Below are 27,862 nucleotides of genomic sequence, written 5' to 3' on the forward strand. Positions count from 1 at the left end.
CAACTACTACTAGCTGTTTTAACCCTGTTACTCATTTTTCTCCTAATTAGCAACATAAAGTGGTTGAAGAAGTTTGCAAATTTTAAAACGAGACAATTCAATCACAAACGAACTCTAGGTTAAGTAAAAGCATGAAAAACAAATATATATTTTTAGTTACAGCAAAATACCAGCAAAAGTTAATATTTACGGATTTTACGGTAAGCAAAGCGGTCGAAGTTTTGTATATCTTGGTTCTTATTACAAGCGGGTTGTTCATCAGTTGTACTTTGTTGTTGTTATCATTCAATAAGAAGTTACGAAGTTCTGTTGTATGTTGGGGGAGACAAGGATCTTTTTAATTCAGATGCGTGAGCCAAATCTCTGATACATACGAGTATATGTCGGAGAACGGCTGAATTGTTCCATCTATCGCCTTTAAAAGAGCCGCCTTATAGAGCAAACACCTGAGTGGCGTTCGACGCAGTTCCGCCAAGGCGTCATAGATTGCGCTATCAAAAACAAATGATATCCAGAACAATTGAAGTTATGCTGTCAATCAATCTTCAGATGAGAACTAAGGAATCCACCGGTTTTTAATAGTATGAAATTTCGGTTAATAACCGGTTATTACCCGGTTAACCGGCTAGGCATTTAGTCCAAACTTTGAGGCCAATTCGAACGTTATATTCTAAGCAAGTACACTTACACGATGCACACACTACACACTGATATCAGAATGATATTTGAATGATGTCATTTAGTTATCGGGCGTCGTGCTCGCACCAACACATGCACGGACGACAAGTACGAGCGAAATGCACGATATCTGAATGACATAAGTTTATCACGAAATAAATGATTTATGATTATGATTATCATTTAGATATCATTCTGATAGCAGTGTACGTTCGAATTGATCTGTTTATACTCATAAAGTACTGATTACACAGTGATCTATCTGCATAATAGGAAGGTAAAATCAGACACTTGAGATAATAATTATAGTTTACTAACATCTCCCTACTATCTCATTTGCATTGCTCAGTGAGTTATTACCTCCTCTACCTCCTACTTATTTGCACTGGCAATTATCTTAAAAGCTTGTAGACACGGAAATAATTAATTAATACAAGGTACATTAACCTTATACAAGTATAACAGTATGTGATATAATTCCATATAATTTCCGAGTTACGGGCATATATTAATTTAATATAGCGTATGTAATACAAGTAATTAAATAAAACAGTAATAATCGTAAACATTATTGTCATAGGACCTAAATGAAAATACGGCAGTCAGTAAAAGGGAAGTTTGCGGTACGAGAAATGTAATTAATTGTACGATGTTTTATTTGATGTGTGTAATATTTTATACGAGGAGTCGTAAAGATATAATTGTTCAAGTAATTGGAAGAGCTATTGTTAGCCTCGGTAAAAGTTTCGGTTTTAAAAGTTTTGTTTAACCTTTGTGGTCAAAATAGAATTTTTTTTCGAAGAAAATTATATTTTTTGTAGTCTGTGTGACCAGGTAGAAACGAAACTGAACGTAACACGGCTTGGGCTGAATGTCAAGATTGCCAAGATGTTTTTTTTTACAGTTAACCTTAAAGATAATTTCAAAAATTGAAGACGGTGCCTAACGATTGCGCGATCAAACATAGCTACATACATATTTATATGAAAACTTTTTCAACAAAAATGGGTACTTATTCAAATATAGACGAAAATCAGGAAACTGATAGTTTAATCATATTTCAGTTCAAATATATTTATTTCTCTAAGATTATAAATCACTTAAAGCGAGAAACAAACAAAGTTTTAGTAATTAATAACATAAATTACAGGTAATCCATAAGCGAGCATAACATTTTTTTTTTTATTATTTGAATATTATTACCAAGGACAAATTGTTATATTTCAATAATTACTAGGTATATGTAGCTTTGCTTAGCATCTAAAGCGATAAACTAGGATATAACCTAGAGGACAACGGAGATGGCAGATTAGATCTCACAGCCGCAGTTCATTATGTATGACATAATTAACTGATCACAACCGTCAGGGTTCAATGGACACTAATTTAGGTAATACCTTATCTCAATTTTCTCAGAATCCCGGCATTGTTCAGAGTGCCACTATTATTGTCAAAATATAAAATATAGTACTTACACACTTTGTCGCTAGGCTACTTACTTCAGACAACGCTAATAATAGCGGAAAAGTAAAAATATATCGGGATCATGTAGACTGTAGATAGTCTAGTAGAGTTGTGCCGTACTTAGTACTATTATTTATGCTGTGTTCCCGCAGCATAAATAATAGTAGTAGGTACAGAAGGTTCAACAAAACACATGGATATCACACCAATAACTTATTATGTTCTTTCTCCAAATAAAAAATCTTGGAAGGGGTTCTACTGCTGGAAAATATATCTACAACATCTATTTTCCTAGTAAATACAAAGCTCTGTAGGCACACAAAATATGATCCCTTCAAGGTTCTCAAGTTCTCGAATTATGCGCGATTATTACGTAGTTTTACTGCGGCCCGCTGCCCCTTTCATGCATAATTCATCCATTCAAATCAGGGAACTGTTTGTAAACAAAAATATTAGGTGTATTAGGATTATTAGGTACGTTAAATATTTGAGCGCGTTGAGAGTACCGTGTACCTAACGAATATTCTTGATTGGACTCGTGGAAATTTCATCGCTGCAGACATAGATAGGTAGGTACATCTACTGCTAGCGACTAGAGTAAATGACTGCGAGAAGATAGGTTCTAGGTAAGTAATTAAAAATGCGACGCATAGCGCATACTTAGTATAAATGGTGCTAGTAGTCAGTTGAAGTCAGTCAGTGAAATAAAACCCTGCAATAAACTGACAGTAATAGCTACCTACTTGTAAATAGTAATTGACAAATTTAATTATTGTCTTTTGCAATTCCAAAGGTCAAAAATATACACGTGTTTTAAATATGAGTGGTTGTTTTATAAATGTGACATGTAGATTATTAGAATCACCTCAAATTTTTTTTACATGACTGTCTAAACAGCAGTGCAATATTAATGAAGTGTTAGTATTTTTAATTAAGCTTTCAAATAATCAGGTTATATCGTCTGTAAGATATTTTTGCTTGACTAAAAATTGAGTGAACGAAGAACAAGGTACTTACGTAACTCATACTGTAACGCCAACTTTTATCTTCGTCCTCACCTCTTAAAATCCACAAATAACAAATTTTGTGCTATAACAAAACCCTATATCAATATAGCAAGATTCAAATTCGCATTACCTTTCTGCTGACTTAAATTGAAGCACTTTTAAGCACACAAAAGTATTATATTTAACCAATTTACGCCGTTAGCATAAAGTCGAAATCTAACTTTTTGCATTTATTACCTTACGTTCTAAATTAGTCCTAAACTAATATAGGGAGCGTGCATGAACTAAGAGGCAGCATAGGAGCCGTCAAATTTTTGGCACGAGGCGTAAATGTGAAGTTTATTGTTCGGATACTTCGGTTGTAGCCCACAAGATGGCAGAACCTACTATGCACAATATAACGTACGTGAACGGTAGATGGTAGCATTTGCTTTGGCAATGTACATGTTTATATTTCCGATTCAGACCACAACATATGGCAGACCCTCAAACGCGCACGGTCTCTATAGGAATTGGGCAGTGGCCACTATCTGATATTGACGGAAATGGAGGAAATTGAAACTCAGCAGACCGCCAATATCGTCCGAGACGAGAAACACGTGTTAGATTTACTTTATATACCTATTTAGCGCTAACGCACCGCGTAATTTAAATACTAAAATAGGTACCAATTCCCTGGATATAGATGTCTTTTTAATCACATTCGAGTTTTAATAATTGCTGAAAGACATTTGAATCCAAAGATATGTGCAGAGTGGATAGGAGAGGTAATGGTTCCAATCCTGACTCGTACCAAAATGAGGTTCTCGGAACTTATGTAAGAATTGCTTATATTTTAATTATACACATAACATATCACGGGAAACCTTGCACACACCTCGAAAGATATCTTAGACTGTGTGTAATTTTCTACTCATATTTATGTACCTATTCACCTAGCGTGGCGATGGCAACCATAGCTGGCTCAAACCGTCTCGTAAGAGCAATCAATGGGTCATTTTTTTTTTATTTATTTTTTTTATACCACGTCGGTGGCAATCAAGCATACGGCCCGCCTGATGGTAAGCAGTTACCGTAGCCTATGAACGCCTGCAACACCGGAGATATTACACGCGCGTTGCCGACCCTTTAAAAACCTGTACACTCCTTTTTTGAAGAACCCCATACTGTAGCCCCTCGGGAAAACCTCGGCAGGGAGCTCATTCCACAGCCGAAGCGTACGCGGGAGGAAATTCCTCTTAAACCGCACAGTACGCGACCATTTAGGTGCTAGGGTGTGAGGATGAACACCCTGCCGATGGCGAGCGGTGCGGTGATAGAAAGCGGCCGTTGGCATCATGTCAAACAATTCTTCAGAGCACAGCCCATTGTACAAGCCCATTGTATACGATGGCGATGATGATAATAGTACCTAAGTACCTACAACTTAATATTATTTAACAGAAATTCACTTAAATAATTAATAACCGTTAATTACCATTTATGGTACCTATCACAACAACGATCATGTCGTTTTAACAAGCTCATACAAAATTACATCACCAGATCTCATAAGCTAAAAGGCCCCACTTATTAAACAAACTATTTAAACTAATTAAAACTTTGCGACCGCAATATAAAGTCTATTTTCCATCGAATAGTTGCAAAAGCCGCCACACTATGCAATTAATCACCCTAGGTATACGTGTTTACATTAACTTTGAGGTTTTAACAATGTATAATTAATTTATGGTGGTTGATGAATGCGACAAACTTCCAAGCGTAGTGTTAAGGACGTGCTGAAGCAATTTGGAAGTTATTTATTAGAGTAACAAGCGCAGCTTAACCTTACCTTTTAGATGCCGAGGATATTTTTAAACTGGGTAATTTTAAGCATACAAGTAGGTATTAGGTAGAAATTATATGCAGATAAAACACCTACCTGTGTAGACACCGACAAGTAGAATCGTCTAATATGAAATGAAAGGTTGTCTGGAAGAGATCGCTTTTTATTTAGCTATAAGACCGCCTGTTGTTTACCTCTACTTCTGTTGCTGTTTTCTTTCTGTATCTTAATATACCTACAGAGTTGTGTCTTGTTATTTTTGTTACTATATCGTTATTAACCTTGTCTTCGATTCTCCCTACTTTATCATGGCAAAAGAATTCTACTTGGTACAAAACCCCTAGTTTTAAAATGCGAACAGTTTCATCAACCGAACTGAATCTCCGAACGCAAAATAAACTTCCACCAGCAGTAAAACGGTGAATATTCCACCGGAGATAGAAGTTTTATTCCCAAATTCTATATCTGGTATTGATCAGCCGAGTGGAATTGAGATGGTTTTGAGGTTTTTCGAGTACACGTATCGTACGTACAAAAATATACAGTCTTGTTAAAAAGTAATTAAGGGTGCCACTTACTGTAAGCAAGCAACATTTTTTTGTGCATTCATGACGATGGAGTCTAACAGAAGATATTCGTTTTACCCATTCTGTGATTCTTAAGTGCATCCTGTTGTTTTGATGTTTTGGAAAAACAAAGTCAGGGTTTCTGATAGGTATTAGAATATTTTAAGAACCTCTATATTTGATTCCTTTGTCGGGTTGTACCGGAATACACCAACCAGGCATGTTCCTAAAATATATTGCAAAATGGAGGGCTAATAAAATTTGGCATTTTTAGGGTTCCGTACCTCAAAAGGAAAAAACGGAACCCTTATAGGATCACTCGTGCGTCTGTCTGTCTGTCTGTCCGTCTGTCTGTCTATCTGTCTGTCCGTCTGTCACAGCCTATTTTCTCCGAAACTGCTGGACCAATTGAAATTTGGTATACATATGTAAGTTTGTGACCCAAAGACGAACATGTAACGAAAACCAATGAATTTTAAACATGGGGGCCACTTTTAGGGGTAAATGAAAAAATTCAAAAATAAAGTTTTTTAGACTATATCGTGTTATATGTCAAATGAAAGAGCTCGTTGTGAGAATCTCAAAATACATTTTTTTTATAATTTTAGGATAAATAATTTAGAAGTTATTCAAGAAAATAGGCAAAAAATGACCATTCCCCCTTTATCTCCGAAACTACTGGGCCTAAAATTAAAAAAAAAAAACAAAAGATATTTACCTATAGATTACAGGAAAACCTATTAGAAATCGCAGTCAAGCGTGAGTCGGACTTAATTACTTAGTTTTTGACCCGACCCCTACGGGTTTTTTAAAGACATTTCACTCACGTTTCACATACAAAATACATTGTTTAAATTGTGTAATATACGGAACCCTTGGAACGCGAGTCCGACTCGCACTTAGCCGGTTTTTTTTTTTTTCAATATTGTTTTCGCTCAATGTAAAGAATTGATAGAAGAACCTAAGAAGTACCTACTCACTTTTTAATTTTTTTGTCAGCCGCTTTCATGTCCAGTAAAAACAAATGTACAATTAAAATTCCACCAAAAACCTCAAGCAACCTCTTTTCAAATTGATTACCATACTAATATTTAACGTTCCCCAACTCAATCAAACTATTAGCAAGTCCGAAAACAAAGACCATTATAACTTTCTCACGGTGTAGACAGCGCCATCCATGTTTTGTTTCTCGAACTAATAGGTCCTGCGGTTGTAAGCCATCTGCTGCTAGATGGAGTGAGCAAGCTTGTTTATGGAGTTACGGAAAGTTACTTTAGTTTCCCTTTCCGAGTTAATTTTAACTTTTGTAATAATAGATTAACTTTTCCGTGTTATTCTTGTACGTGTCGTAAATTATTTCGTTCTTTTATGCCATTTTAATCATGGTGAATTAACGATAATAAAAATTAAAGGCCGGGTTAGTGGGATGGTGCAAGTGGCCCTAAGTGAGCTATTTCTACTTTTATATTGATTAAATGGTTATTATGATTAGTTAAGACGTTTTGTCTACGGGTCGAGCTAAAGAAATACCTACAGGTCAATTCGAACGTACACATATTTGAATCATGTTATGTGTGTGTGACCTACATTGTAAATAAATTATTAACACATTTTAAATGGGTTTAAATTATAAGAACAATAAATGTTTACTTAACAAAATATCAAGTCTCATTCGCAATTTCTCAAATCAAAACAAAAATAGACGGCTCCTTAACAGGTTCCAAATGACAACATAAATATTTACACTGGACCGTTCGGGTCAAACCTTTCAGGGCCTTTTTCACCTTTCCCGGGACCCCGGCTGCCCCATAGCAGAACAAAGTAAATATTTTTTTTACAAAACTGAGATGACGACAGAATTCAAAATATTTTTTTATGGCGATTACGAAAAAAAGAAAAAATACTGTAACTACCTATATTAAAGTATTTATCCTGAAAAACAAAGTAAATCGCTACTTTCCTTCATTTTCGTTAGAAAATATTTACCAACACAGTATGTGCATTATAATGGAATGTACTTAAGATTTCAAAATAAAGTTAAATGCATAAACCACAATGGGATTAAGTATCCTAAAACCCAATTTTCGGATAGTCTAAAATAAAATGGAAAGAAAGTTTGGGTGTATTTACAGGTCTTAATATGAATATTAGAAGCTCGTTTTGCTATATTTTCTGTTTTAATCATATCTATCACTATTATAAAATAATGTACATATATACATATACACAGGACACAGGGTCGTGATTTACTGTATATTTAAATTTATACAATAAACTTTTTTCATTTTCATTTCATTTTTCATATAGCACATACTTGTACGTATGTGAAATAGTACATATACATGTATATAGATAGATTCATAAGAGCTGCCACAAAACAGTCAATATTCTCAGAGTTAGGTAGGTACTTTGAGAATATTGACTGTTTTACATTTGTTTATTCGTTAAGATTTTTTTGGAATTTAACCAATATCACTTTACCTATTTGATATTTTTGAGGTAAATTTTAACAAAAACCTTTTGGCTCTCCTGAAATTTCGGAAAAAACAATTTACCTTGTTCTGCTATGGGGCAGCCTAGCACTCAGACAATTTAATAAGCTTTCATATAAACAGGGTCTTACCCGCCGTAAAGGGCTGCTGATGATGATAAAGTAGAACGTATAACATTGTTTACAGGTTCTAACGATTTCGGGCATTTTTACCTGGCTAGCAAGAGCGTTTTATTGGCAAATTTTCAAATATATTATAAAATTACATAAAATTAGCTTGCTTCTCTACATTTCGTCTATCCATAATCGAAAGCAATGGCAACGTAAAAAGTAACATCATAGTTTTGATCAATAGGGGGTAATAATTTTTTCACCAGTTCAATATCGTAACAAAGGAAACTACATTTGCGTCTAGTCGGTGTGTATTGTTAAATCCCAGTTCACGTCCACTTTATTTACAGTAAAGTTTAATAAGCTGCAGTGTGGACTCGGCTTCACGAGACGTGGACGCCTGCGGCGCCGAGATTAGCTAAGTCCGACAACATAAATACTCGTACTCTTCAACTTGCTTTAAACTTGACATTTTGCCTTTAACGCAGCGTAACGTAGGCGAACAATACGGAAACGCGAAGCGAAGCGATGCGGCGCGGGGTGAATCAATCCTTTGATACCTATAGAAGTGTCCTACGTGGGCGATATCGTTGCGATCGCGAACACCGTAGGCCCGCCGCGCCGCTTCGCTTCGCGTTCGCGAGTTGTTCGCGTACGTTTGACGCAGCGTTAGAATCGACCTGCCTGCTAAATATAAGTAAGTTTGATGTCAAAATGTAAGTTTGAATAGGCCTCAAGTGCGAGCGAGATGCCGTTTACGAAACGACGCGCGACGTCACGACTCACGGCGCACATTACACCAATCAGTGAAAGGGATTGTAAAGGTTGTATCATAACAAGGTCAAAAACTTAACAAATTATTAAGTCAGAATCAGCCTCCCATGGTCATTCAAAAACAGCTCGTTTCGCTGTCCACTCTGTCACCTGTAACTTTTAATTGGAATTAAGATCAGGGTAAAAATACGTCGTACCTACGTAATTTGGTTTTCCTGAAAATCCCGCACCCTCAATTTTTTCAACATTCTAAAAATGCGTTATTTTTATGCGTAGAACATCATAAAAGTATCACAAACTCTTTCTGACCTAATTGGAAAAACCGTGCCCCATGTTTTTCACTTTCCAGTACCGTTTTATGTAACGAAGTAGGTGTGACGGAAATAATTAGAACAAAAAATGTAAAAATATATTAATGTTCCGGGACACTTGTATTTTGTGTGTTTACTCAAGTTTAACGCTTACTCGTATTAATTATTTAACCCTCTTCCTGGCAGCTGCAATCTAATTTGATCGAAATACTAAAGTTGAAATTCTATTGGCGCCTATGTGGTCGATAAATCGTACTATGCCGGAAAAAGGATTAAAATCATTTCAATTGATACAACAGTAGCAAAATGCAGACTGTTTTCTAGGAGCAATACCTAAATACCAAAAATACTTACTAGTTGCACCCGCTCAGGGGAAACACAATTTTGAGCAGGAAACAATAAAAAACGAAACTCCTCTCTATATGTATAATAAAATAATTAAATAAAAAATATAGGCAAATTATTACTATATATCTATAAGTAATATTCTCTTTTACTATGATGATATTCTAAACTAAATCAACCAATAGCGATCCAAATTCAGCAAAAATATATCATAATACAAGCATTACTCCAGTAACAAAGCTATACTTAATTGCAATTACCACAGCTTCCCTCGTTTTTCTACGTATATTAATTCCGCCGAATGAATATTGAACAGACTGTACTGAATTTTAATACCTAGTTCATTAAACCATGGGTCGGTTAAGGGCTTGAGCAATTTATTGCTTTTAATTTTGTAGAAAAATGGTAGCGCAGGATCTTTACAATTACTTTGGGGTTCTATTTTATTTAATTTTGTCTTGTTTGTAAGCTAGTTTTCAGATAAATATAATGTAGTCTTTGTTTCTAGTTTAAAGGTAGTAGATATTTACGATTTGAAGATGGAACTTGGAAGCGAAGGAAGTATAGGGAGCTAGAGGAGCTGGTTGCGGTGCGGTGGCGAGATCAAAGCCAGACGACTCCGCTGGCTTGGTCACCTATAGAGGATGGGTGAGGATCGTGCTGTGAGAAGAGCGTATGTGAGGCACCCGGGCGGAAAACGTCCGTCTGGACATCCCAGATACCGCTGGAGTGACGAATCCCTAAAAGACCTGTCCGCCCTCGGAATACCCAACTGGCGTGAAGTGGCGCAGAATAGGGCAGAGTGGCGCTCTCTTGTGTCAGAGGCCAAGATCCTTTTTGAGTCAATGAGCCAGTGATGTAAGTAAGATATTTGAGAAAGATAAACTATGTATTTTGCCACTCGTCAGGTATACCGCTGCACTTGGGTGTAGGTTGCAACGCGAACGTCATAAACAAATTGATCCAATGCTCCAATGATTGAGCCAATGCTCATTATCGTGACAGCTGATATCAACCCATAGAGAAATATCAACTTTTCATGCGAGCAAATTTTAAACAAGTGCAACCGGTTTGGTGCAATCAGCCCTGAATGAGGACGTGACGTGTATGGTTCACAAAGCAACCCTACCTACTCAAAAATATATAGGTATTTACATCAGAGAGAAGCTTTATGCAGACATATTTTAGTTAAGTATACTTAAAATATAAAATTTATATGTACTTACTTACTTACTTGGCTGGCGCGATGACCCAAAATGAGTCTTGGCCTCCAACACAAGAGCATGTCACTTTGCTCGGTCCAGCGAATCACGTTCGACGTGTTGCCTCTCTGTCGCACTTGTAAATTCGTATGTATGTGTGACAGGGAGGCAACGCGTCGAACGTGGTTCGCGGTAGGCCCTAAGAGCGGTATCACACCAGCTTTCGTCGACGCCGAGCTCACGGAGATCTGCCTCCATTCTATCCGCCCAACGATTATTAGGATGACCAACAGGAGGTAATTTATATGTAAGATACCTTATATTATAATGTTATTTTTTTTACTATGGGATACAGCGTTCTTGACTTATTGCGCTGAGCCGATAAGCTCTGTTGGACCGGTATGATCCGCACCGAGGTTATTAAGAGTGTACATAATATGAAACAGATATTAAATAATAAATAAATAATAAATATAAGGGAACATCTTACACAGCCCTAAACTAAGCAAAGCCATGGATACTAGGCGACGGTATATACATATTTAAATACATAGAAAACACTCATGACTCTGGAACAATTAATATCTTTGTCCATGACACAAAAAAATGCCCTTACGGGATTCTAACCCAAGTCCATCGGCTTCGTAGGCATGGTCAATACTCACTAGGCCTGACTAATAGTCGTCAATATTGCATTGTAATAATCCGAATATTCCTCATGTAACAGTCATGATTCGACCTTTAGAAGTATTTTTTTTTTAATTCAATGGCTCCCAGATCCAGCCGCCCAATCTGCCGCTCTTGGCACTCGCGGCCTATTTCACAACAATGTGGCCGCCAGCTCGTTTCCGCGCGACTAACGACGCGCCCCGGCTTTGTGTCACACTCGACCCCGAATACAGACTAATTATTTTCATTGTCTCTAGATTAAAGGTGTCCTAAATCATCTTTGGTTCATTTTATGTGCAATGCATTTTGCGGAAAATGCCCAGTATTTATAACGATGCGTCGTTTCTTTTACGATGGAAAACAATTATGCACTACATCCGTAAATCCGTTGATATGATTTCCGAATATTTCGGCGCTGTTACCGGCGCAGTAGTTGTTGAAACCACACTTTATATGTTTCTGATTCAGTGTCACTTATTTATATCTGCATTTCAACTTGATCACGTTCACAATACTCAATTAAATCTTAACATCCAAAACTCATGTCAACAAAGTTACATAGTAAGTAAAAACTGTTATAATAATACCTAAAATTCGTATAAATCGTAGCTCCCACATCTGAGGGCCAATCGCCAACAACGAAATATCTAAAATCGTTATCTGCGTCACTATTTCAATTCAATTCAATTCAATACATTTATTTCATGTAACCAAGACACATTTTATTAGTAACACTTACAAGACTAAGGGGTTAGTAGGTAGGTACAGCTAGACTTAAATTTAAAACAAAATAACACTAACGGGAGAATGCAATCCCTCGCAGTGTGACAAGTAGGGACAGTCAACCCTGTCCGCTATCAATCGCAGAATGCTGTTGGGACTGCCGCGCACCCGGCGCACCAGGGATGCCGCGCGTGCACGCATGGTAGTGTAGAAACAGTCCACGCGCGCCGCCGCGAACATCCCCGATGCGCTACAGAAACGAGGCATCCCCATCAACACCCGAAACGCATTGTTGTACTGGACCCTAAGAGCCCCATATGCCCGTTGCGAATACTGAGCCCACAGATTGCAGGTGTAGAGGGAAGAACTATATCGCCAACCGCTTGAATATGCAAAAGCCATTAGAGGCAGACGATCTTTCAGAGTTGGCGGTAGACCCTCTGGAGTTCTCATTTCCACTGGTTGGTAAACGTTCAACTCGCATGAGCCCGGCAAGCAATAAGGACACACAATAAGGCCCTCCGGGGCTGAAAGGTACATCTAACCTTTAGCTAAACCAATCCATCTCAATTTCGGACGTAACCGATTCGTTTCATAATTAAATAAAGGCTTATGAATATCAAATGGACCGCGATTGAAGCTATTTTCTTTATCATTTATTACAATTACTATTTACGAACATGGAGAGTATAGGTATATTATATACCTAATTTAAGATAAGTCAAAGAAGTGTTACATACCTACATTACATACAAAGAAAATGCCGACGCCTAAATGCGAGATTTAAAAAATGTGAAAACTAACAAAATAAATGTTTTAATCCATAACTTGCCTAACTTTCATGTTTGGCAACCTGCTGTAAATGTAAGTTGGTTAAATAAACAAATAAATAAATCATACGCATTTTAGAGTCCAATTGGAATCATACATTACAAATCCAAATTCGATGTATTGTAACTAGCAGCAGCACCGCTTTGAGCTATTTACCGAATTGCACCCGTTTGTGCTAAAGTGAAACTAAATCCGTTATGCACTAATAGATTAGATTTAACTTTAATACTACTATGTTGTGATACCCATTAATGAAAACTACAATAAAACCTTGTTAAGTAACTTTATTATAATAATTCTCATTTGCATCTTTGTAATGACTTAATAATACAGGTGATCCCATCCTGTAGTGGGTATGCTTATAAACATAATGTGGGTACTTGGGGAGATGCATGATATCTAATAAACCAGTCATACGCCATCAATGGTTTAATTTGGATCCCGTCCCATACTACATGGTGTCAGGTGTGGTTTTAAAGTGTATTTCGGTGCATAAAAGTGCTTAAACTGTTTGTTATATTAAAGGACGGATAATAGTATTACAATGGTTGAGAAAACTGTGAGTGCGAGCGGTGTGTACGCGGCTATTCAACAGCCAGCGCCTTTGCAACAAGAGGGCAATATGGCTACCAATTGGCGAGAATGGAAAATGTCGTTCGAATATTTTTTGATTGCCTCAGACAAGGCATCTGTTCCGGATGCAGAGAAATGTGCACTATTTATGCATGTTATAGGAAAATACGGCCGAGAAATTTATGAGGAATTAGATGTTGCCGAATCGGAAAAATCTAATTATGACGTTTTGTGCTAAAAATTTAGTGATTATTTTGATCCACAGAAAAATATAAATTACGAAAGACATATGTTTTTCGAGACATATCAGAAAGACATGACTTTTGATAAGTTTTTAGGGGTGCTAAAAGTAAAAAGCAAAAATTGCAGTTTTGACAGTTTAAAAAATAGCCTAATATTAACGCAACTTATTCGTGGTTTAAAAGATGTACAAATGAGGGAAAAGCTACTGGCAAAAACGTCGTTAGGTTTAGAGGAGGCGGTAACTTGGTGTCGAGCGGCAGAGCGAGCGGGTCAGCAAGCGGCGGGCTGCAGTGTACAGCATGCGACGAGCGGCGGCGGCGCGGTGGAGCGCTTGTGGCGCGACGGAGCGCGGGCGGCGGGTGCGCCCGCGGCACGGGGCCGGTGGCGCGGCGGCCGCGGCGGCGGCGCCCGCACGGGACAGGCGCGGGGCGCGCCTCAACGCCAAGCGCCACGACAATATTACTCAAATAATGTGTGCGACAAGTGTGACTTAAGGCATAGCGTGAGTGACCGGTGTCCGGCATCGGGGATTTCGTGTTATCGGTGTGATAGGGTTGGACATTTCGCGAAGTGTTGTCGTGTGCGACCTGCGCAGCCGCAAGTCCGCGAGATGGTCGGCGGTGATGGCGGTGACGAGGACGGTGATGTAAACGAGGACTTTGGTGAGCTTATTTTGTACAATATTAATATCGATGAAGCCGAGTGTACCGAGTCGTGGACGGAAATGATTAGTGTGGATGGTGTGAATATAAATTTTAAATTGGACAGTGGTGCGGCCGCCACGGTAATATCATTGAATTCTTATATAAATGCAGGTTTTAATACGGAAAACTTAATAAAAAGTAACATTGTACTGAGACAAATCGACAAACAACGATTGCCGGTAGTAGGTTATTTTAATGCGTCCTTGGTATGTAATAATAGAAAAATAATACAAAAAGTTTATGTATTGCGAGTGAATTGTAATAATTTGCTGGGATTAAAAGCATGTGTCAATTTGAATCTTATTGTCCGAACTAGCGATTCTACTGAGAGTAGTTTAAAAATTAATGAAGTGAAAATTGATGAATCGGTATTTGAAGGCATAGGGTGTTTGCCAACAGTATGTAAAATAGAATTAGATAAGACTGTACCGCCGGTGGTTGCCTGTTCGCGAAAAATACCTCTGAAGCTGCGTCCTCGTTTAAAGGAAGAACTCGATAATATGGTCAAGTTGGGTGTTATTGTAAGGGAGGACGGTCCCACAGATTGGGTTTCAAATATAGTGGTAATAGAAAAACCAGATAACAAACTTCGTGTATGTTTAGATCCTAAACATCTTAACAAAGCAGTAAAACGAAGTCATTTTTTACTTCCTACTCTGGAAGAGATAACCAGTAATCTCTCGGGGGCTAAGTTTTTCTCTAAATGTGATGCTAAAAATGGCTTCTGGATGTTACGTTTAGATGAGGAAAGTTCCAAGCTTTGTACGTTTTCAACACCTGAAGGTAGATTTAGGTACATTAGAATGCCCTTCGGAATTAACTGTGCACCTGAAATCTTCCATAATGAAATGTCAAAAATATTTAAAATGGAGGGGGTAGAGGTTTACTGTGATGACATTTTAATCTGGGGAAAAACTGAGCAGGAACACGATAGTCGACTTAAGGAGGTGATGAGACGGGCGTTATTAAATGGGGTCAAATTTAATCAAAATAAATGTGTATTCAAGGTGTCCGATATTATTTTTTTAGGTCACAGTTTTAATGCGGTTGGTATGAAACCAGACAATAGTCGGGTGAAGGCAATAATTAACTTGCCAAAGCCGAGTGATAAGAAAGACCTCGAGCGATTTCTGGGAGTTACTAATTATCTTTCGAGATTCATACCTCAATATTCAGAGATATCTGCTCCGTTGCGTAGTCTATTAGCAAAAAATGTTCAATTTGAGTGGCTCCATATTCATGACAACGCGTTCAAAGAATTAAAGTCAAAAATAAGTAGTAGCCCAGTATTAGCATACTATTCGCCGCACGAAGCAGTGTGTGTATCAGTAGATGCGAGTTCGCGTGGCCTGGGCGCTTGTCTGATGCAGGGCGGGCGGCCCGTCGCCTATGCGGCGCGCACACTCACGCCCGCGGAGACGCGCTGGGCGCAAATCGAAAAAGAGCTGCTCGCGGTGGTTTTCGGGTGCACTCGATTTCATCAATACATTTATGGTCATAGTGTGATTACTGTGGAAAGTGACCATAAGCCGCTGGAAGCTATCATGAAAAAACCACTTAACGAAACACCGGCGCGCCTCCAGCGCATGCTTTTAAAATTGCAGCATTATAATATTGATCTCCGCTACAAGCCCGGAAAGGAGATGTTTATTGCGGACACATTGTCGAGAGCGCCTAGTGAGGCGGGCGTCGATAGTGATGTGTGTAAGGCTGTGGTAGTGCACGTTAACATGTTATATAATAATGTGGAGGCGACACCCGAAATGCTAGGTAAAATAAAGGAGGACACATTGAGGGACCCCGTCCTGATGGCTATTTGCGAATACTACCATAACGGCTGGCCCGGTAACAAAAGAGAGGTCAAGGATATTGTAAAGCCATACGGGACGTGCATGATGAGCTTCACGATGTAAATGGTATTTTATTTAGAAATGAGAGAATTGTGATACCGGTTTCGTTGCGCAAAGAGATGGTGCGTCGAGTTCATGAGGGCCACCTGGGGGTGGATAAATGTCAGAGACGAGCGCGCGGAGTGATGTGGTGGCCCGGCATGGCGCGGGACGTGGAACGCGCCGTGCTGGCGTGCGAGACGTGCCAGCGACACCGCGCGGCGCCCGCGCGCGAGCCGCTGCAGCCGCACGAAGTGCCCGAGCGCCCGTGGCAGGTACTAGCGGGTGACATTTTTGAGTTTAAAGGCAAAATGTTCTTATTGGTTGTAGATTATTTTTCAAAATTTGTTGAAATTAGCTGTTTAAATAACTTACAAAGTGGTACCGTAATTGAATCACTTAAACAAATGTTTAGTCGGCATGGGATACCAGAAAAAATTGTCACCGACAATGGGACACAATTTACGTCAATGGAGTTTAAAGGGTTTTGTAAACAATGGGAATTTGCGCATGTCACCAGTTCACCTTTGTACCCGAGATCGAACGGTCTCGCAGAACGCAACGTACGCACAATAAAGGGATTAATGTTAAAAGCATATGAAACAGGGAGTGATTGGTATCTCGGTTTACTAAATTTCAGAAATTCACCCGTGACAGGAGAAACATACTCTCCGGCTCAATTATTAATGAGTCGAAGTTTAAAAACACGTTTACCGGTAACAGATGCGTTATTGAAACCGCGCACAATTGATCGCCGTTTATTTAAAGACGAGAGATCAGCAAGAATAAATAATTATAAATCAAATTATGATCGTGGGACTAGGGCGTTACCAAAATTAAATCCAAACGATACGGTACGCGTGAAGCAAAATAAAGAGTGGGTAAAGTCACAAATAGTTAACCAAGCTCAAGATGGTCGTTCGTACTGGCTACGAACTAACGATGGTGGAGTTTACAGAAGGAACCGTCAGCACATATTGAAAGTTCCAGACACGACCAGCGAAGTAGCGCCTCGTAGTCAACCTAACACTGGCCGTACGCGGGGTTATTTGGACTGGGACCAGTTTCAGAGTCCTGGAGAGCCGGCAACCGGTGCCGTGACCACCAGACCCGACTTGCAACCATCGACTTCGGCTAATAGGTATTACGTAACTCGAAGTGGCAGAACAGTAAAACCACCTCAACGATATTCATGAATTTTCCTTAATGTGAATTGAGTACTGTACTGTTTACAAACGCGAAGAGTACCTGTTAAGTAATTTCGAACGTAAAGTCAGTGACTCACGGTCAAAATTCCATTGTTCTTTACAATGAAATATTGAAGTACATTTAATACTAAATATATAAAAAAAAAAAAACATATTTATAAAAATAAATAAAAATAAAATAAAAATCATTTATTTCGGACCACAGAAATCCATAACAGGTTAGTCGAACATGCAGGAACTTAAAACTATGTTAGATACAATTAATTATTACTTAACTTACTAGATATCTACAACTACAATACATACTTAGCTAGGGAACGATGCAGGCTCGACCAGTGCTGCATATAGCGACTATCGAGCCTACCCGCTATCACACTCAGGATACTGTTGCTACTGCCAAGCACTCTGCGACGCGTCGCGGCGGCGCGCTTTCTTATTGTGGCAAAGAAACCGTCTACCTGCGCGTCCGCGAACATGCCTGACGCGCTGCAGAAGCGAGGCAGACGCAACAGCACCCTGAAGGCGTTGTTGAACTGTACCCGAAGGGCGCTGATCGATCTTTGCGAATAATTAGCCCACAAGCTGCAGGTATAAAGAGAGGTACAGTAGGCTCTAAAGAGAGTTATTTTGACCTGAGCTGTACAACCTCTGAACCTATGTGCTATCATATTCGCTCTTATCGCCAGCGCCCTACGTTCCCTATCTATATCTGCGTCGTCACGCAGATTTTCATCGACTAAGTGGCCTAAATATTTGACACATGTCACTCGTTTAAGGGGTGTGCCATTTAGATATAACGGCGGTACAACAGATGGACATTTGGTCCCAGACTTAAAAACCATAAGTTCACTTTTCAGAGCGTTATATTTGAGGCCATGTTTACATGCATACTTCTCACACACCTTCAGCAGTATTTCAAGTCCTCCCGGCGAGGGACTCAACAGCACCATGTCGTCAGCATAGCTAATATTATTCATACATACTCCGCTAATATGGCAGCCGACATGTATGCTGCTGAGCTCCTCGATGAGAGCATTAATGTACAGGTTGAAGAGCTTAGGAGACGTTCTCCCACCCTGTCTCACTCCGCACTCCAACCTGTATTCCTCTGACACTTCTTTACCCCATCTGACAACATTAACTTGACACAAGTACCAACTCCTAAGTATATGCACAATATCCATAGGGACCCCCGCCTTTTTTAACTTGGCCCACAAGAGCTCATAATTAACCAGATCGAACGCCTTGGATAGATCCAGGAAACATGCATATATAGGAGTCTTCCGCTGTGTATAGTATTCGACGGTGTGCTTGAGGCCCAGTATCGCGCTCTCAGTAGATAGTTTAGGTCGAAACCCAAACTGCGCATCACTGATTCGTATATATCTATCTAACTCAGCATCAAGCACCGCGTCGAACACCTTAGCTACTACAGTTGCCAGAGAAATTGGCCTATAATTGGCCAGCTTCGCTATGTCTCCTGTCTTATTTTTTACAATAGGAACAACCATAGTGCGAATCATATCGGGTGGCAGGTAAGCATGGCTAATACAAAGCGAGAAGAGCATGGCAAGAACCCTGGGCAGGTGTGGCCCGGCATGTTGCAGATGCTCAATGCTCAGCCCGTCATGCCCAGGGGACTTGCCCCTCCTCATATTTTTAATTATTTTACTTACTAGATTTGCTGTAATTTTGGTAGTACACTCGGACCCAGCTGACCATGCCACCTCCCTTCTGGGTTCTGCACTAAGGGGAGACTTGACAGAAAAATGATTCATAAACAAGTTAGCTATTTTTACAGGATTGGTCTCATTTTCAATACTCACAGAAAGCCCTGGCCTATAATTTAATCTGTTAGTACTCTTCCAAAAATTGCGAAAATCATTTTTACCATGATAAGAAGCCAACCGGTCCAATTTAATTTGGTCTTGGTGTTGCTGGCACCACTTTAATCTAGCTTTAAAAACTTTGCGACTTACACACATGGACTCGTATAATTGGCCAGAACGGGGTTTTCCACTAGCCACCCAGGTCTGAAATCTAAGCCTGGCCTCTCTGTGAGCCTCACCCACATGTTTATTCCAACCCATAATGTGTTTATTTTTCCTATTTTGCGATTTATAAGGAACTTAATTTTGTTATTACGATAATTTCATTGTTTCTCTAATATTACTGTTAGAGTATAACATGTATCTTTTTAATTACATTTTTTAAATAATTGTTTAAATTTATAAATATAGATGTATGCACAATTGTTTATGTATAGGTTGTACGAATAGATAAGCAGCACTGTACACCTAAATGAAAAAAAAAGATGAAGGGAAAAGATAGTAGGCAGGTAATATGTATAATTTTAGTACTGAAAGTGTAACTATCATACCAATATATTGTATACGGTTTATTTTAGTATTAAATTGCATGATAAAGTAAACAGTAAAGTTAGGCATTGTATAGGAAGGGAGATGTAGTGGGTATGCTTATAAACATAATGTGGGTACTTGGGGAGATGCATGATATCTAATAAACCAGTCATACGCCATCAATGGTTTAATTTGGATCCCGTCCCATACTACACATCCCATGACTCAAACTCAGTGCCAAAACTCTAAACCTTATCCAGGCAATTTTCATTAAATTTTACACAAAGTCAGCTAATTAGGTAGTTGCCATTCGGCAAACGTTGCAATTAGGCTACTGAGCTTAGAATTTGCTTATTATAAGAAAGACGTATGCGCCTTCCCTTCCTATGGAAACTTATGCTATTTTAAAACCACTCATTAGTATTCTGCTCTTAAAATGGCGTAAGTGGTGGGAGTTCCCTATTAAGTACTTCATTTTAAGTAAGGAAGTAGAATTGCATTATTATGGTAATGTAATTTGGAATGAATGCTAATTCTAAGCTTTTATTGGTGTTGTTGGTATAATCACGGTATTTGAAATACTGTTATCATTGCAAGTTCTGGTGGATTAAGAGGGGGCTAACGCAGAACTATTTTTGTTTTTATATTAAATATTTACACGTTTTAATCAAGGGCAAATGCCATGAAAGAATTCGCACGGAAAAAAGACTATATTTGCTAAGGTAAACTCTAACCAAAACCTTAAAAGAGGTTATTAGTTCGGTATATATTAAAATAACACGAAAACATGTCTAATTTATTTTCAGTTGTATATCGCTACCCTGCATACTATAGCAGTATAATTTCAGTATAAAATAGCTGGTGATATAGCCGAGGGATCTGACGAGCAGAATTTTAAATATTTAAGTATTTACCTATATTTTTAGATTGAGATAAAAGGTAAACACTCGCGTAACGGCCCTATCTCCCGTCGCAAATTTAGCGCGGCGCGCCATGTCATTTGTTTCCTTCAAAGATACTTCAAAGCTTTCAAGTGGCATACGTCATTTTTGAGTTGTTGGTTGTGGTGGTGTAATAATTAAATTTCAAATTTAAATGGAGTAAATTGTCCGGGAGTCGGTTCCTGCCACTTCAAGGGCTAATTTCCTGGCTTTACGCCCCCTATTAAGGAAAGCCTCTGCAGAATTATAACCAGATTATTATCTTTTCCCCTCACTAGCTCGGAAAGCCGTCTCTTATCCTTTAAAACAAGCGGGGAAAAACGCATTTTATCCACTAGTGGGGAAAGTAATTTGACCTTGGATGGAGCGTGTTTAAGTAGCTTTTGACAGATAACAAAACGTAAAACGCTCATAATAATGGTTCGTTAAATAAATGGTTTGAGAATTTAATAAAAAATAAGAAACATTTGTTTTTTAAAATTATGTTGAATGTAATTCTGAACGCACAAGTTGAGTCGATGCAATTTCAAAACGCATCGTCAGAAATGTCAACATTGTCAACAAATTTTTTTTCACCGACTCCGACACGTAAAAATACACAACTTCCTGAGTTTTCTTCGTAAAAAAATGAGTGATCCCAGTGATGAAGATGATCTAACGCCTGTGGATGTTGCACTTTCCTCGCTATAGTGAGGGGAAAAGTTTTGTCTTACACACGGGTGCAAATGTATTTTACTTCTCGTGTGTTGAAACACTCGCGGTTAAAATACAACTTTGCACCCTTGTATAACAAATAACTATTGTTTGCTTCTTCATCAAGCGTTTTTGAAGAGAGGTGGATGATTTACCTCTATTGTTACAATGTACTGTATTTATATATTTTTCTTTACTTTTCTCTTACGCACTCGCACTTGTTTACTTTTCGTTTGGCCTTTGTCGATGTACGAGTGTCATCTTGGCTAGGCCCCCCGGAGTAATTTTCAAGGTCAAGGGTTCAGAAGTTGCAGTAAATCAAAAAGGTATAGATTTTATGACTAATATCTGCTGAGCGACGTAGGGGCGCGTCGTAAACCTAAAAAATGTGAAAGACTATAAAAACTGTTTATAGACCAAGTGATAAGAAATAACTTTGAAGGTGTGTTTTTATTTGACGCACAAATTCACCTACAAAATAAAATAAATCAATTTACTAGTAAAATAAAAATGTTTTTACAACCTTTTTATTGTTGACGTTGTCGGTTTAAAAAATAAAAAAATAAAGTTATCACTCGCATACGAATGAGAGGTCTCAATGACATATTTCTGCTACATAACATAACCGTGTAGGTACTTATATCTTAATCTATTTTTCATTTCTCATGCTCTGAAAGAGGGTCATTGTTGTTCTGAAAAGTGTGCAGAAAGTGATACTTTCTGCACTAAAGCATTTTACTTTCAAAGTACGTTTTTTAAATTTGTTTTACAATCGACATTTAAAAATTCGGTTTTAAATGGATCTGTTTTACAATTTCCATTCTGAAATTTAACTCCCCATTCCATAAATAGCAAAACTTACCTAAATGGTTAATTGAAAGTACCCTCAAGAAATGCTACCTATAAAAAATTATACTTAGTCATGTTTTTAAAACACATATATTTTACTTTCCTCGTATTCGAAATGAAAAGTAGTGTTTAACTCGGGTGAAAGAAACTCATTTCAGTCTCGGACTATTGGCGCTCTCACTGCGCCGTAATCCGCCCTTGTTTTGAGACATTACGATACTAGTCATACTTGTTATGGCCATTTTTTGCCCGGATGCTGCACTTCATGATAAAAGCAAGCCGCTTTGCACAGTGCTAGTAGGGACCAAACTGAGTGATTTGACCCGCAGAAGCGCAAGTTTCACCCCTTAGGAACAGAGATGGCGCCACTTCTTTAAAAAATATTTCAAAAAATTCTACAAGCTAAACCAATTAACCGATTTAAATGTTTAATATCTCAAATGAAAGCTCATTATATACATTACTTTTAAAAAAATACTCAAAAAATATATACTGATTACTTTCGACAAAAAACGGCATCTTAAGTTTTTTTTTTTACTCGATTGATAGTTTTTACTTGGTTTCTCAAAAAAATGTATGAAACATGAATAGCTTAATGCATGTATATATTACTGAATAAACAACAAGTATTATAAAAAAAACCCGACACCGATACCTCTCATACTTCACGAAATATAAAAGTTTGAATGTGAGTGTAAATTTCTTCAAAATATATTTCAAAAAATTCTACAAGCTTAACTATTTGACCGATTTCAATGTTTAATATCTCAAATAAAAGCTCATTATATACATTACTTATAAAAAAATACTCATAAAACATATACTGAACCCTTTTGGCAAAAAACGGCATCTTAAGTTTTTTTTCTTACTCGATTGATAGTTTTTACTTGATTTCTTAAATAAAATATTATGGAACATGAATAGTTTAATAAATATATATATAGTACTGAGTATATAAAAGTATTACAAAAAACCCGACACCGATACCTTTCATTCTTCACGAAATATTTAAGTTCAATTATGCACGTTCTTACAAATAAATCCTTTAAAAGAGATCTTCAACCGCAGTAAGTGCACTGATTTTAATATGAAATGTGTCATATGAAAAGAAATCACCCAATTTATTTTAATAAATAAAAAAATTATAAATAAAAACTGAATAAAGTTTTTTCCTGGTGCTGAATTACAAAAAAAATATAACAAATCTAAAATTAGGAATTATTTTTATTTAAAGTGACTACATTTGTAAACAAAAAACTTAAATGTCCTCTTCGGGTTCATATTTCATATTTATTTATTGCAACCATGGTTTTATAGGTATTACAAATTCTTGGTAGTTCCACATGGACCCCGTGGGGGCATACCAATATTACATGCATACTTAGGATCTAATCTTAAATCTATGTGTATAATATAAAAGTAGGTCAATTTAGTAGTTTTTATACATATAAGCCGAATTGAATCAGATAATTGTCAGTGTATTAAATACAAAAATAAACGGGCAACTAATTATTATTAGGTGATGTCAAATTATATGGTTCACCGGTAGATGTAAAACTGAAAAAGAATAGTCGTTTTGAAGTACTCGTACCATTCCAATACTACAAAATCACTGATCATACATGAACTGGTTGCTGTAGATTACTGTTGAATTATTTTTGTGCCTAGTTGATAACCATTAAACCTATAATTTTGTGCCAGACCTATAATTAGTGGTCAGCATGCAAAATAACCCTGGATTGAAAATTACATTAACTTACTTTTGATTTGTACAGCCACATTTGCATGATTTACACTGGGCTGTGCATGGCCAGCTGACGCGACGACACCCACAATGCATAGTTTCGCAGCCAGATTTGCAGCCACAATGGTCCAAGAGGCATAATTGAGACCAAATCGCTGTAACTGCCGACCATTCCGGAGTCCAACTCTCTTTTTCCTCAGTCCATCCCCGAAAAGATGTACATGGTATGGAAACTTCTGGTTTCAGAGCGTTTCCCCATATATGGCCCTCTTGGTAAGCTGCTCGAAGTGCATGTTTATAGAGAGCAGCTGATGTAGGTGGCAGGGTTGGCAGGTTCTAATTTCTCGGCCAAATCAGATTTGTTCCCTGAACGACGCCCTCCATTGACTGACAACGAAGGTGGACAAATTTGGTTTTCGTACTGGAAGAATTCGTTCAGATCAAGCTGCCTTTCTCTGGCCACTATAAAAAGACGGGAAAATAGGAGTATGTCAACTTTTAAGTTTTTGATTTTGTCAGTTGTCAGGTGTGTAACTACATATTTTAATTTTAGTATAAAGTTACCCTAGATTTGTGTTATTGTTTGGCCAAACGGAACACATAAACGTAAATGAAGTTCACAAATATTTGTTTGCTTCAAAAAACAAGCTTGTGACAAGCCTGCCACCTACATCAGCTGCTCTCTATAAACATGCACTTCGAGCGGCTTACCAAGCGGGCCATATATGGGGAAACGCTATGAAACCAGAAGTTTCCATACCATGTCCATCTTCTTGGGGATGGACTGAGGAAAAAGAGAGTTGGACTCCGGAATGTGTAAATCTGGCTGCGAAACTATGCGTTGTGAGTGTCGTCGCGTCAGGTTACCATGCACAGCCCAGTGTAAATCATGCAAAGGTGGCTGTACAAATCAAAAGTAAGTTAATGTAATTTTCAATCCAGAGTTATTTTGCATGCTGACCACTGATTATAGGTCTGGCACAAAATTATAGGTTTAACGGTACTAGGCACAAAAATAATTCAACAGTAAATCTACAGGCACAAAAATTATCCAACAGTAATCTACAGCAACCAGTTCATGTATGATCGGTGATTTTGTAGTATTGAAATGGTACGAGTACTTTTCAAAACGACTTTTTTTTCAGTTCTACATCTACCGGTGAACCCGAAGGGGACATTTAAGTTTTTTGTTTACAAATGTAGTCACTTTAAATAAAAATAATTCCTAATTTTAGATTTGTTATATTTTTTTGTAATTCAGCACCAGGAAAAAACTTTATTCAGTTTTTATTTTTTAATTTTTTTATTTATTAAAATAAATTGGGTGATTTCTTTTCATATGACACATTTCAAATTAAAATCAGTGCACTTACTGCGGTTGAAGATTTCTTTCAAAGAATTTATTTGTAAGAACGTGCATAATTGAACTTAAATATTTCGCGAAGAATGAAAGGTATCGGTGTCGGGTTTTTTTGTAATACTTTTATATACTCAGTACTATATATATATTTATTAAACTATTCATGTTCCATAATTTTTTTAAATGAAATCAAGTAAAAACTATCAATCGAGTAAGAAAAAAAACTTAAGATGCCTTTTTTTGCCAAAAGTATTCAGTATATGTTTTTTGAATATTTTTTTATAAGTAGTATATATAATGAGCTTTTATTTGAGATATTAAACATTAAAATCGGTCGAATAGTTTAGCTTATAGAATTATTTGGAATATATCTTGAAGAAATTTACACTCACATTCAAACTTTCATATTTCGAGAAGTATGAGAGATATCGGTGTTGGGTTTTTTTTTATAATACTTGTTATTTATTCAGTAATATATACATGCATTAAACTATTCATATTCCATACAATTTTTTTGAGAAATCAAGTAAAAATTATCACTCGAGTAAAAAAACAAACTTAAAATTCCCGTTTTTATCAAAAGTATTGAGTATATATTTTCTGAGTATTTTTTTAAAAGTAATGTATATAATGCGCTTTCATTTGAGATATTAAACATTTAAATCGGTTCATTGGTTTAGCTTGTAGAATTTTTTGAAATATTTTTTAAAGAAGTGGCGCCATCTCTGTTCCTAAGGGGTGAAACTGCCGCTGCTGCGGGTCAAATCGCTCAGTTTGGTCCTTACTATCACTGTGCAGAGCGGCTTGCTTTTATCATGAAGTGCAGCATTTTGTTCATAACAAGTATGACTATACGAACTTACTATATAAGCGGTTTACGGCTCGCTCTACACTTCCCTTTGTTTGCTACTTTTATTCGCATTACGGAAATATTTGTATTTTTGTTGATATTTTTTTATACCACGTCGGTGGCAATCAAGCATACGGCCCGCCTGGTGGTAAGCGGTTACCGTAGCCTATGGACGCCTGCAACACCGGAGATATTACACGCGCAACGCGGCAACCTTACTTACCGGCAGGAACACAATACTAATACACTGACACTGTCAACACTAATATATAGGTACACTTCAGACCACCCATTTTCCTCCCTGGATGTTGATATTATGGATTTTTTTTACACAATTTAATGCATATTAACCATAGCTATGCCAACAAGCAATAGGGTATTCTCCTACTAGTCAATTTAGTTTCTTTTTAGGGTTCCGTACCCAAAGGGTAAAAACGGGACCCTGTTACTAAGACTCCGCTGTCCGTCTGTCCGTCTGTCCGTCACCAGGCTATATCTCATGAACCGTGATAGCTAGACAGTTGAAATTTTCACAGATGATGTATTTCTGTTGCCGCTACAACAACAACAAATGCTAAAAAGTACGGAACCCTCTGTGGGCGAGTCCGACTCGCACTTGTCCGGTTTTTTAGAACTGTCAAAACGATTATATGAAACATTACACAATGACGTCACGGTCAACTCATCTACTTTTTATTATACTTCAATCCGATTGATTAAATAGAAATTTTGTTTAAAAATAACTGCTATCTATGTTTTTCTAATAATTATCTGGTGTTTTATTTCATGCATGGTGTAAAATAATTTATTTTAAATACGGTGTAATAATACCCTATTTTGTATTATCATGTTAAGTAATTTTTTGATTATTTTAAGATTTAGGAGTGTAAACAAAGTCCGTCAAAGTTTTTAAAAGCTCCTAACTCTTATAATATTAATAATTGAAAAAAATAAGCGAAGGCGTATAGCTATGGTTAATATACATTAATTTTGTGTAAAAATATCTTCTTTAATGTTAATAAATAAATAAAATGCGTTTATTTTCAGACAACTCAAAGGTCCAAAGCATTGTTAGTAAGTTCTATTGAGGTAAATGAGGACTACGTTTGCATGGTCAAGCGGTTGTCCCTTTTCGTATTAAAGATTTTTTTCTCTCGTTTTTAAATTATGTACTTATTATAGTTTTACCACTATGTTTTGTTTTGTCTTGTGTTAAAATAGGCCTTTGGATCTTCGGACTTTTATGTCTGAAAGTATTGCGGCTGTAAATCAAAGAATTTAGTCCTGTTGGTTGAGGAAAGGCGCGCGGGAAACGACAGCTGCCCAGTAAACCCCATGACTACTTAGATAACTTTATATTTGGTAAAGGCTTTATTTTTGTTGTTTTCGGCAAATGTAATGCGACAATCGGGGGATCCTTCATTGTGAACCAATATTATTTTATAATATAT

General features: G+C 37.4%; 2 protein-coding genes across 2 annotated transcripts in view; one reads left to right on the plus strand and one right to left on the minus strand.

Moving 5' to 3' along the window:
* The window catches only part of LOC134750287 (uncharacterized), a 196,504-nt gene that overhangs the window by 142,527 nt on the left and 26,115 nt on the right, over positions 1-27,862 (minus strand). The window lies entirely within an intron of this gene.
* LOC134750304 (uncharacterized protein K02A2.6-like) lies at positions 16,408-17,602 on the plus strand. The gene has a single exon (XM_063685467.1). The coding sequence runs from the start codon at positions 16,487-16,489 to the stop codon at positions 17,600-17,602; it is 1,116 nt and encodes a 371-aa protein (XP_063541537.1). The 5' UTR covers positions 16,408-16,486.

Source organism: Cydia strobilella, chromosome 19 (genome assembly GCF_947568885.1).
Source record: "Cydia strobilella chromosome 19, ilCydStro3.1, whole genome shotgun sequence".
NCBI lineage: Eukaryota > Metazoa > Arthropoda > Insecta > Lepidoptera > Tortricidae > Cydia > Cydia strobilella.